General features: G+C 33.0%; 1 protein-coding gene across 1 annotated transcript in view; it reads left to right on the top strand.

The window, feature by feature from the left end:
• Positions 1–13,085, top strand: part of STXBP5L (syntaxin binding protein 5L) — a 461,665-nt gene that overhangs the window by 348,787 nt on the left and 99,793 nt on the right. The window contains 1 exon segment of the mRNA XM_017891231.1: positions 11,260–11,325. Coding sequence (XP_017746720.1) covers positions 11,260–11,325 — 66 coding nt within the window.

The following is a 13,085-nucleotide window of genomic DNA, read 5'->3' as shown; positions in this document are numbered from 1 at the left end:
AAATAAATATATATATATATACACACACACACATATAGATATATAAGAAAACCACACTTAAGACTTTATAGTCAAACTACTAAAACTAACATACAAGAGAAAATCTTAAAAACAGTACAGAAACATACACACATACACAAATACAAGGGAACAATATGAATAATGAGTGATTTTTTCCATCAGAAATAATTGAAGCTAGAGACAACACAATGACATCTTTTAAGTGCTAGAGAAAAATAATTGTCAATCCAGAATTCTATATCTAGCAAAATATCATTCAAAATGAAAGTACATGAATTAGCAGATCTGTACTATAAGAAATAAAGAAATTTTTAAAGCAGATGAAAAAAAGATGGAAAATTAGGAATACAGGTAAGAATGAAAAGCACTGGAAATAATAAATATGTGGGTAAATATAAAAAGGTATTTTGTCTTTCCTTAAATTCTTTGTTACTTTTTCAGAAGTAACAATGTATTATGGAATTTATAACATGTGGAAGTAAAATGCATGACAACAGTAACACAAAGTATAGAAGAGAAGTATACAGAATTATACTGTTTTTGTAAACATAGGAGAAGTGATGTAAGAATAATTAAAGATAGACTGTAATGAATCTAACAAATAGATGCACATTATAGTCCCTAGAACAACCATTAAAGAAAATAAAACAGAGAGGTGTAGCTAAGAAGCCAAAGAGATGGTAAAATGGAATACTAAGTATATTTTATTTTCTCAAAAGACAGAAATGAATAACAGTAAAAAAAAAAAAAAAATAGAACTGAGGGGACAAATTGAAAACAATTAGAAAGATGATAGACGTAAACTTAACCCCATGAAAGATTATATTAAATGTAAATAGAGTAAACATTCCAAAAAAAGAAAAAGAGCTTCTGAGACAGGATTAAAAGCAACAAATACCAAAACAGTGTATATACTATTTATAAAAGATGCATGTTAATTATAGAAACATAAATAGGTTGAAAGTCAAAGAAGGGGAAAAGAATTCCATGAAAACACTAACACCAAGAAAGCTGATATGGCTATATTAATATTAGATGAAGTAGACTTCAAGGTAAGGAGATAGAGAAACAGTTCAAATTAATAAAATAAATGACCAGAACGATTTAAAAATCCTACATACTTGCATAAACCTAACAAGAAATATTCAAAATATATGAAGCAAAAACTGTCAAACCTAGAAATAAACAATGCTACCATCGTTGATGGAAACACATCGTTTCTCTTTAGTAACTGACAGAACAAATAGACAAAAATTGGTAAGGTTATAAAAAACTAAAGCAACTCTCTTTACCAAATTGATCTAATTACATACACACCTACACAATGCAATTGAAAATACAAATTATTTTCATGTAAACATGTAACATTCATAAGTATAGACTGGGTGATAAAACAAGTTATAATAAATTACAAATAATTTACATTAAGTAGAATACTGGCCACAAAAGGAATTAAATTAGGAATCAACAATATGTATAAAATTCCCTAATACTTGAAAATTAAGCAACACATCTCTAAATAGCTCATAGCTTAAAAAAGAAATCACAAAGGAAATTTTAAAATATTTTTGAACTCAGTGAAAGTACAAACACAACATATCAAAATTTATGAGATGCTACTGAAGCAGTACCTAGAGGAAAATTTAGAACATTAGATGCTATGTTAGATTTTTTAAAAATCTCAACTTCATGATCTAAAGCTCTTAGGACATTAAAAAGTAAGAGCAATGAAAACCACCCAATGTAAAGGAAATAATAATCATCAAAAATGAATGAAACAGAGCTCAAACCAGAGTAGATCAACAAAGCCCCAAAACAGTTCTTCAAAAATATTATATAAAACCCTAACAACACTGATCCAGAAAAAAGAAACAAAGTAATACCAGGAGTGGAAAAAAAAAGCATTACTATGGATTATACAAACATTAAAGATAATAAAGTAAGATTATTAACTCTATTCCCAGAAATTGACAATTTAGATGAAATTAAGAGATTCCTTGAAAGACAAAACTTACCAAATCTAACACCAAACACATTGGAAAGTATAAGTAACTCTTATCATGAGAATTTTTGAATTCAAAATTAAATACCCACAACGAAGAACACTACAAGCCCCAGATGGCTGCACTTGTTAACTCTATCAAACATTTAAGGAAGAAGTAACACCAATCTTATGCAAATTCTTCCAGGAAATATAAGAAGAAGGAAATCTTTCCAACTGTTTATCTGAAACCAGCACAATGTTGATAACTAAAACTTGACAAAGACCGTACAATAAAAGTACAAGTCAGTCTCATTTATGGAACTAGATGCAAAAATCAGAAATAAAATATTAGCAAATGGAAGACAAACATATAAAAGAAAGATAAAGCATCATAACCAAGGTGGATTTATCCCAGGAATGCAAGTTTAAAATTTGAAAATCAATGAATGTAAAATACTGATTAACATAATAAAGGAGAAAATAATACAGTCATCTCAATACATGTGAAAAGATTTGACAAAATTAGATATTTTAAAATAAAAATCCTTAACAAAACAAGAATAGAAGAATATTTCCTCAATAGAATAAATGCCACTAAGAAAATCTACAGCATCATTCTTGATTGTGAAATACTGAATTTTTTTTTTTAGAATCAGTAACCAGAAGAGGATGTTTACTATCATCACTTTTATTCAACATTGCAGTTGATAACCTAGTAAGGACAAAAAGCAAGATTAAAAAATTGTATGCCTAAAGATTAGAAAGAAAATTTAAAACTCTCTTTACTTGCCAATGGTATGATGGTGTAGGTAGAAGACCCAAAGGAAACTACAAAAATAATAAGTGAATTTAGCAAGATTGAAGAATGCATGTCAGTAGACAACAATTAATTATATTTCTATATAAATAACAGCAAACAATTTGGAAATGAACTTTAAAAAAATACCATGTACAGGATAGACTTCCAGCTGGCAGCCTGAGGAGTATCGTGGACCTATTCCTGAGTGGAAAAGGATAATTTGTGAAAGGTATTTTAAAAACAACCACGTAAAATCTCCGGAAATTGTCCTAAGGGCATATAGCAAATGAAGAAATATTTATTCAAGAAAATCTACTGAAACTTGGTAGAAACAATGAGAGTCTGTGGCACTTGAACCACAACTCACTTAATTCCTCTCCCCCTTCCAGGTTGCCAGCATTTCTCATCCCCTCCAACTCCAAGTTGAAGAGACCAAATTCCTGGGAAGTGTTACCAAGAGGTCAGAGGCTCCCTTCTGCCCATCCCCCACTCACAGGACAGAAGCTCTACCCCATGCATAGACCTCAGTACCATAAATACTGAGCCCCTGATTGCCCTTACCCCATCTTGCTCATAGGGCAGAAGTTTTATACTAGAAAAGATAAGCTGAGAAGACCAGAGGATACCACCTTTGCCCAGGGCCCAGACTAGTGGCTCGAAGGTTTTGCCCAGGAAAGAAACACAGTCTACCTGAATAGAGAGCTTCAAAGCCCTCCCCAAAGTGACTAGCCTTACATGAAACAGTGTGGGAAAGTTCAAGCCTAAGTGTGCTCTCAAAACCAATGGGAAATTTGGTGATAATGAAATGGGAGGAAGTAATTGATAGCACCTCTTAATTAGGGACAACAAACTATACCATATGTAAGCTAGTTCACCAGTGAGAACCAACAAAAGAGACTGCCAAGAAGAGCCCTCCTGGGATTTAAACCTCAAAGACTAGCCTCAAAAATGATCCCTTATCAAATTAAATTAGATCAGAATACTGTACAATGTATGTCCCAGGGTACTGTCAAAAATAATAGAACATCTCGTAGATGCTAAGCTTTAAAAACAATAAAATAATAGAGCAATTACCCAGCTGTGATTCGGCAGTGTAACAGCTGTATATGATATTAACAGAGGCAGACAGCTTAACAGAGAGATGAAGGAGATAGTCAGAGAACCCTGCTAAAATTACTGCCATCCCAGAGTGACTGTATATATACTGAATACTGTGCCTTCTGAGAAGCAACCTCAAAATCTTCACAATGCAGAGGAAATAAACCTCATGAAAATAGTCTAGCCAAGTCACTAAATAAATAAATAAGCAAACAGCAAAAACTGGAGGGGAGACAGAGGAATCAGTCATCAGTACCTGGAAGTGCTACAATATATTACCTAAAATATCCAGTTCTCAAAAAAATATCATGAGACTTGCAATGAAACAAACTGTGACTCATTCACAGGGAAAAAAAGGCAACAAGAATTTCCTGTGAGAACACCCAGATGTTGGATTGAACAGACCAAGACCTCAAAACCACCATTATAAATATGCTTAAAGAACTGAAAGACACTATGCTTAAAGAAGTAAAGGAAGCTATGATGACAATGTCTCATCAAATCAAGAACATAAATAAAGAAATAGAAGTTACAAAAGGAACCAAATGGAAATTCTGGAGTTGAAAGGTACAGTAAGTGAAAAGAAAAATTCAGTAGTGGGACTCAACAGTAGATTTGAACTAGCAAAAATAACAACAAGTAAACTTGAAAATAGATTGATAGAGACAGTGCATTCTGAAGGACAGAGAGAAAAAAAAGTGAAGAAAAATAAAGCCTCAGAGAAACATGGGACACAATTAAGGGCACCAACATATACATACTAGGATTAGCAGAAGGAAAGGAGAGACAGAGAAAGGAGAAAAACATGTGAAAAGATAATGACTGAAAACTTCCCAAATTTTATGAAAAGCATGAATCTACACATCTAAGAAGTTCAATAAACTCCAAGAAGATAAATAGAAAAATATCTACAACCAGATGCATCATAGTAAACACACTGAAACATTCTTCAAGGCAAAAACAAAAAGAAAATCTTGAAAGCAATAAGAGAAAAACGACTTGTCACATACATGGAACTCTTAACAAGATTAACAGCTCATTAGAAACAACGGAGGCCAGAAGGGAATGGGATGTAATATTCAAATTGGTCAAATGAAAAAACTGTCATTCAAGAAACTTATATCCAGAGGGGAACAACACACTGGGACCGGTTGTGGGGGCAGGGGGAGGGAGAGCATCAGGATAAATAACTAATGCATGTGGGGCTTAATGCCTAGGTGATGGATTGATAAGTGCAGCAAACCACCATGGCACATGTTTACCTATATAAGAAACCTGCATGTCCTGCACATGTATCCCAGAACTTAAAATAAAATTTTTTAAAAAACTTTATATCCAGCAAAAGTATTTTTCAAAAATTTAGCTGAAATAGACATTGTCAGGTAAACAAAAGCTGAGAGAATTTATTACTAGCAGAGCCACCTTACAAGAAATACTAAAGGAAGTTTTTCAGGCTGAAAGAAAGTGAACCTAGATTGTAACTTAAATCTACACAAAGGATCAAAGAGCATTGTTAAGGTAACCATGTAATTATGAAAGAATATAAATGCATATTTCTTCTCTCAGCTGATTTTTAAAGCAGTTTATAAAACAACATATGTATATATAATTGTTATTTGGGGATCTATAACATATAGAAATTAAATATGTTTGTCAATAACAGTACAAAGGAAGTGGGTGGGAGGAAAGTTGTGTTTGAGTAAACAGATTATTCCAGATAATAGCCTGGATTCACCAGAACAAATAAAGAGGACAAAAAATGGTAAAATGGTAAATCAGAAGGTTATAAATATATTCTTGTTCTTCTTTTTCTTAGCTTTTATAAAAGAAACAAAATTATATAAAGTAGTAATTATAATGTTTTATTGGTTTGTAAAATGTATAGATTTAATTTGTATACCAATAACAGCACATAGGAGAGAATACAGCTATTAAAAATGAACATTTCTGTATCTCACTGGAATTAAGTCAGTATACATCTGAAGTAGACTCCAATAAGATGTATACAGTAAGTTCTAATGTAATGATAAGTTTTTCCACTAGGAAAACTCCAGAAAATATGGTGAAAGATTAATTAAAGGAAAGAAATGCCACACAAGAAAATATTCACTTAATGCCAAACAAAGTAGTGAAAGAGGACTAGAGGATCAAAAAAAGACATGAGACAGAGAAAACCAAAAGGAAAATGACACGTGTAACCCAAATATATCAATAATATTAAATGTTAAGGGATTAAACAATCCAATCAAAAGGTATAGATTGTGAGACTGTTGTTTAAAAAAGTCAAGATCTGACTATATCCTGTCTATGAGAGAGATTTTAGATTTAAAGGTATAAATAGGTTGAAAATGAATGGAAAAAGATCTTATGAACAACAGCCATAAGAAAACTGGAATTACTATACTAATACCATTTGAAAAAATAGATTTTAAAGCAAGCAGAATGTCACTAGAATAAAAAGGGATCTTTTATAATGATAAAAGTGTCAATCAATCAAGATGATATAATTATAAACATGTGTGTCCCAAATAACAGAGTTACAAAATATGTGAAGCAATGCCTAACACAATCAAAAGATAAATTCAACAATAATTGTTGGAAATTTCAAAGTTCCACTTTTAAAATAGATACAATAACTAGACAGAAGATAAAAAAGAATGAGATGACTGGAAAATGCTATGTAGATACCAAAATCTCCAAAATATTGCAGAAAGAAACATTTAAAAAATTATTTAAATGGAGGGGAATATCAGGTTTACAGGTTGGAAGACTCAATTTTTAAAAGATCTTTATTCTACCAAATTAAGCTCTATGTTTATCATAGTCCTATAAAAAAAATCTAACAATTATTTGTAGAACTTGAGAAAGTGATTCTGAAATTTATATGGAAATACAAAGGATCTGGAATAACTAAAACACTCTTGGAAAAGAAGAACAAAATTGGAGAACTTCACTACCTGATTTCAAGATGTGCCTTGAAGCTACATTAATTATGATAGTGTGGTAATTGAAAAAAAGACAAACCAATCATTACAAAATAAAAAGTCCAGTAATAGATCCACACATGTATGGCCAATTTGTTTTAACAAAGGCACCAATAAAATCAATGAAGAAACTCTTTTAACAATAGTGGAACAACTAGGCAAACAAATAGGAGGAAAATGAACTTTAATCCCTACTTCATGTCACAACCAATCATTTTTAAAGTTCTAGAAGAAAACAAAGAATAACATCTTCATGACCATAGGTTTGGCACTGACTACTTAGACAGGAATCAAAAGAAATTACAATAAAATAATAAATTGTTCTTAAAGTAAATTAAATTTATGCTCATCAAAAGACACTATTAAGAGGCCAGTCGTGGGCCGGGCACAGTGACTCACGAGGCGGGCGGACCACGATATTACAGATCTTGAGGAGATCGAGACCACCTGGCTAACACGGTGAAACCCCGTCTATACTAAAAATACAAAAAATTAGCCCGGCGTGGTGGCGGGCGCCTGTAGTCCCAGCTACTCTACTCCAAAGGCTGAAGCAGGAGAATGGCGTGAACCCAGGAAACGGAGCTTGCAGTGAGCCGAGATCCCACCACTGTACTCCAGTCTGGGTGACAGAGCGAGACTCCACCTCAAAAAAAAAAAAAAAGGGCCAGGCATGGTGGTTTATGCCTGTAATCCTAGCTCCTTGGGAGACCAAGGCCGGTGGATCACTGGAGATCAGGAGTTGGAGACCAGCCTGGCCAACATGGTGAAACCATGTCTCCACTAAAAATACCAAAATTAGCCAGGCACTGTGGCCCGCACCTGTAATCCCAGCTACTTGGGAGGCTGAAGCAGGAGAATCACTTGTACCCGGGAGGTGAAGGTTGCAGTGAGCCAAGATTGCCCCGCTGCACTCCAGCCTGGGCAACAGAGCAAGACTCTGTCTCAAAAAAAAAGAAAAACACCATTAAGCAAATTAAAAGATAAATCACATACTGAAAGAAAATATTCACAATGCCTATTTTGACTAATATTTCTTACCTAAAATATATGAAGAATTCTTACTACTACATAACACAAATGTAAGCAGTCCAACATAAAGAATAAGCCGAAGAGTTGAATAGGATCATGAAGATATATGATTAGCCAATAAGCACATGAAAATGTTCCAACTATCAATAGTCATCAGAGAAATTTAAAATCATAATAATATACTACTATGACCAGAAGAACTAAGATTTTAAGAGACTGTATTACCTAGTGTTGGTGGAGATATTGAGCAATTGGAACTCCCGTAAGTTGCTAGGGAGAATGCAAAATGACCAGCCCCTGTCATAGCATAATGGAAAGATTATGGAAATCTTTAAAGGAAAAACAAAAACAAATCAAAGATTTTCACATATAGATATTTATTGTAGCATTATTTAGTATAGTAAAGATTGGAAAATCCAAATGTTTCACAATGGAGGAATGTTAAAAGTATGGTATGTCTTTATAATGATTTGATAAAATGTTTTAAATGGTGGAATTGTTTATGAAATAAATGTTATTTAGAGAAATCAGAATATGAAACTGTCTTTGTTGGATTAAAAATCATCATGGAAGGGGCCAGGCATGATGGCTCACACCTGTAATCCCAACACTTTGGGAGGCTGAGGCAGGCAGATCACTTGAGGTCAGGAGTTTGAGACCAGCCTGGCCAATATGGTGAAACCCTGTCTTTACTAAAAACATAAAAATTAGCTGGGTTTGATGGCACACACCTGTAATCCCAGCTACTTGAGAGGTGGAGGTTGCAGTGAGCTGAGATCGCACCAGTGCATTCCAGCCTGGGCTACAGAGTGAGACTCTGTTTCAAAAAAAAAAAAAAAGGAAGGAAGAAAAAAGCCAAAGTTATGAAGTTATGATGAAATTGTGTAGTTTTTAATCCCCTCCATCACTTTTCTGTATCTTCCAAGTTTTCTAGAGGGACAAAGCATTACTTCTATAGTCCAAAAAATGTTTATTTTTAAATAATGATTGCTTTGAATAACTATATAGTATTTAATGATAACTATAAAATTATTTGCTTTAGGGTTTTGACACATTGTAAATTGGCACATGGAAGTAGTTTTACTATTATTGTTAGATCCATATTCAGTTCAGTTCCTACCTTCATCAGGAAAGTAGGTGAATTCAGAAGGAGCTAGGGAAAATGACAGAATCAATAGACAGTACAGAAATAGAAATGATGCTGTTTTCCAGACAAATGAGCTTAGCTCTTTAACCACCAAATTTTGTATTTTAAAATTTTGATGAAACTCTTTCTAACATATACATCATACTTTCTTACTTACTAACTATATTATAGTGACCAAATCCCATCCTACCTCCTAGCTGTTTAACTTTGGAGAATTGATGTAATAACCTTTCGTCCTTGTTTTCTTATCTGTATGATGGGGTTAATATTATAACCCCTCTCATTGTATTGGTAGGTGTGAAAAGGATAATTTATATAAAGTATTTAGCAGAGGATTGGGTACAAAATAATAGATATCACTTTCTGTTATTACTATTACTACAAAGAACATGTGGCACAGTAGCCATTCAATAGATTTGATTCACTGACTCAACTTAGAGTAATGTCTTTAAAGCCTTTCAGAGATCTGTAAAACACCTACCTCTGTTAAATGGTCCCAGATCACTCACTCACTAGTCATTATAGTTCCTTTCTCTGCCCTTTCTTTCACTGTTGTTCCACGTTACTTTTCTTAATGTTTCTAGTTCTAGCAGCCTCCTCCTCTTTATAACTTGCAGTTTCTAATTTGCTGTCAGATAGCAAAGCCTGTTTAAGTCAGTACACTTCCAAGGAGTGCCTGGAAAACTCTCATAGCAACTCTGTGGATTAACATTTATTGCTTATTTAGTCAAACTTTTTCCTATCTAATTTGTATATCTAGGGTTAAGACTGTGTTCAACATAGTTTAGTTTGATGAATATCTATTTCCAGATTAATGGTAACATTTATATCAGCAAATATTATGTGTACTATGATTATAAACAAATTTAAAATTGGATGAGCATTAAATTGAAAGTCTTGAAAATAATGTTCAATGAAGTAAGAAATAGAGCAAACAATAAGCTTTGGAGTTGGTATTCAATGCTCTATAAGCAATTGAAATATGAGTGCAGAATAATATGGTATTAATGGTAATAATATGGTATGTAAAAATCTGAGTTATGTGTCCTTTTCAAGCTCTGTTATTGACTTCTCTGACTTTGAATAAATAGCTTAAACTTTTTAAGTTACAGTTTCTCACTTATAAAACACAAGAGTTGGGCTAGGTTGTCACAAGGCACCTTTCAGTTTCAAAATTCTGGGGTTTTTTGGACCTACCGCAAGCTTATTGTTATAAATTGTATAAAGAAGAGGGTGATGGGAAAGAATAGGAACAAAGATTATTTCGGTCATTGAAAATAGCTCTCAAATGTTTCTGAGCATGGAGACAGATTAAAATAGAAACTATGAATATTTATTTCACAAAAGAAAGTCTGTGAGATTTTATAACAAAGATAGAAAAACCATAGTGAAGAACATTTTACAAATACTATATAAATACAGATTGGCAAGTACAGAGAATTATAAAATGTTTATTAATCTGTTGTGTCTATTGTTGCATTTGTCAGAAAAGTGGCAGAATAAAATTAAGAAATATGAGAAAGAGAAAATATAGTGCTTATTATAAGGAATTTGATACTATTGAACAAAACACAGTATGTAATATACAATACTACATTTTTATAAATAAATATAAAACTTAGAATTCGTAGCAGTTTTTAAAGATCTTTTAAAAGCCAATAATCATATCTCCTGAGAGGATATTTGATTAGGTATTGTTACCCCTTCTAATTCTTATTATTTATGATCTATTTTCAGATAAAATTGGGTCATTTACTAAAGTAACTATTTCTTATAAAAATAGTAAAAAAGGGATTTTATATGTTTGTGCCATCCATGTTTAAATACTCTTGTGTGTCGATCAGTTACTGCTCCTTATTTTTTCCTGTATCATTTGTTTAAACAAATTTTCAAAATAGGCCAGACATGTTGGCTCACACCTGTAATCCCAACACTTTGGGTAGCTGAGGTGGGAGTATTGCTTGAGCCCAGGAGTTCAAGATGAGCCTGGGCAACATACTGAGACCCTATCTCTATAAAGAGAAAAAAAATTAATAAAAATATTTTTAAAATTCAGAATAATTGACATAACTTGGACATGGTAAAGTAGTTTTCACATGGAAAAAAAAAGCCTTTTAAACTTGTAGGAATTAAGAAATTAGAATAACCTACAAAAGACTAGGAAAATTTATCTCATTTTTTTTCATTGTATTTTCAGGTTTAACTGAACTGAATGACAGTCCAGTTCCTCTAGAACTTGAGCGCTGCAAGTCTCCTACCTCAGGTAAACATGAGTGGTATTTTTCAAGCTTCTGGTAGTTCACTGGAGTAATCTATTGCTTTATTTTCATGATCTTTATAATGTGAAATTTATAATTTTAGTAATTAGGTGTAATTCCATTCATTAAATTTACTGTAAGCAAATTTGATTCCAAATATAAAATATGAATAAATGTCTTTTAAAACACTTTTATCTCAAAATAAAATTAAGATCAGAAGTATAAGTGCAACACTTTAAAAGACATTTTAAAGGAAAGTTATTTTGCAGATACATTAATAATGCTTACCAAGTATCAAATAAAAATTGGTAATATACAGAAACTGGTCATCCTCTGGCCAGAGCTGAATTAGTGGGAAATATACAGTATACATGCAGGAGCAAATGATACCATTCCTCTGGACCACAGTTTGGAAACATGTATATTCATTGACAAAGAAAAATGATAATAGAATATGATATGAAGCAAAACATCAAGACAAAGTGTGTACCCATTAAAATATATTTAAAATGTGAGAATAAGATTCCTAGGGATATATCTTTAAGGTACTGTGTGTCAAAAAAAAAAAGTTAATAGTTATTTTGGGTGGTGGGATTATGACTGGTTTGCCTGATTTTTTTAATTTTATGTATTTGATAATTCTGATTTTTCTATAATGTATATATAGTTTTGTGTAAGTTTCTAAACACCAAAATAATTAGGTTTGTCTTTACTGAATGACAGATCTGTTCTTACAGACAAGAAATTGTAGTTCATTTTATTTTATTATTTTTTATTATTTTATACTTTAAGTTCTAGGGTACATGTGCACAATGTGCAGGTTTGTTACATATGTATACATGTGCCATGTTGGTGTGCTGCACCCATTAACTCGTCATTTACGTTAGGCGTATCTCCTAATGCTATCCCTCGTCCATCCCCCAACCCAAGACAGGCCCCGGTGTGTGATGTTCGCCTTCCTGTGTCCAAGTGTTCTCATTGTTCAGTTCCCACCTATGAGTGAGAGCAGGCAGCATTTGGGTTTTTGTCCTTGTGATAGTTTGCTGAGAATGATGGTTTCCAGCTTCATCCATGTCCCTACAAAGGACTTGAACTCTTCCTTTTTCATGGCAGCATAATATTCCATGGTGTATATGTGCCACAATTTGTTAACCCAGTCAATCATTGATGGACATTTGGGTTGGTTCCAAGTCTTTGCTAGTGAATAGTACCACAATAAACCTACGTGTGCATGTGTCTTTATAGTAGCATGATTTATAATCTTTTGGGTCTATACTCAGTAATGGGATGACTGGGTCAAATGGTATTTCTAGTTCTAGATCCTTGAGGAATCACCACACTGTCTTCCACAGTGGTTGAACCAGTTTACACTCCCACCAACAGTGTAAAAGTGTTCCTATCTCTCCATATCCTCTCCAGCACCTGTTGTTTCCTGACTTTTAATGATCGCCATTCTAACTGGGGTGAGATGGTATATCATTGTGGTTTTGATTTGCATTTCTCTGATGGCAAGTGATGATGAGCATTTTTTCATGTGTCTGTTGGCTGCATAGAAGTCTTCTTTTGAGAAGTGTCTGTTCATATCCTTCACCCACTTTTTGATGGGGTTGTTTTTTTTTCTTCTTCTAAATTTGTTTATTTGTAGATTCTGGATATTAGCCCTTTGATGAGTAGATTGCAAAAATTTTCTCCCATTCTGTAGGTTGCCTGTTCACTCTGATGGTAGTTTCTTTTGCTGTGCAGAAGCTCTTTAGTTTAATTAGAT

This window comes from Rhinopithecus bieti, unplaced genomic scaffold (genome assembly GCF_001698545.2).
Source record: "Rhinopithecus bieti isolate Rb0 unplaced genomic scaffold, ASM169854v2 scaffold_759, whole genome shotgun sequence".
NCBI classification, from domain to species: Eukaryota; Metazoa; Chordata; class Mammalia; order Primates; family Cercopithecidae; genus Rhinopithecus; species Rhinopithecus bieti.
Note: the sequence above shows the minus strand (reverse complement) of the source record. Positions and strands in the feature narration are given on the sequence as shown.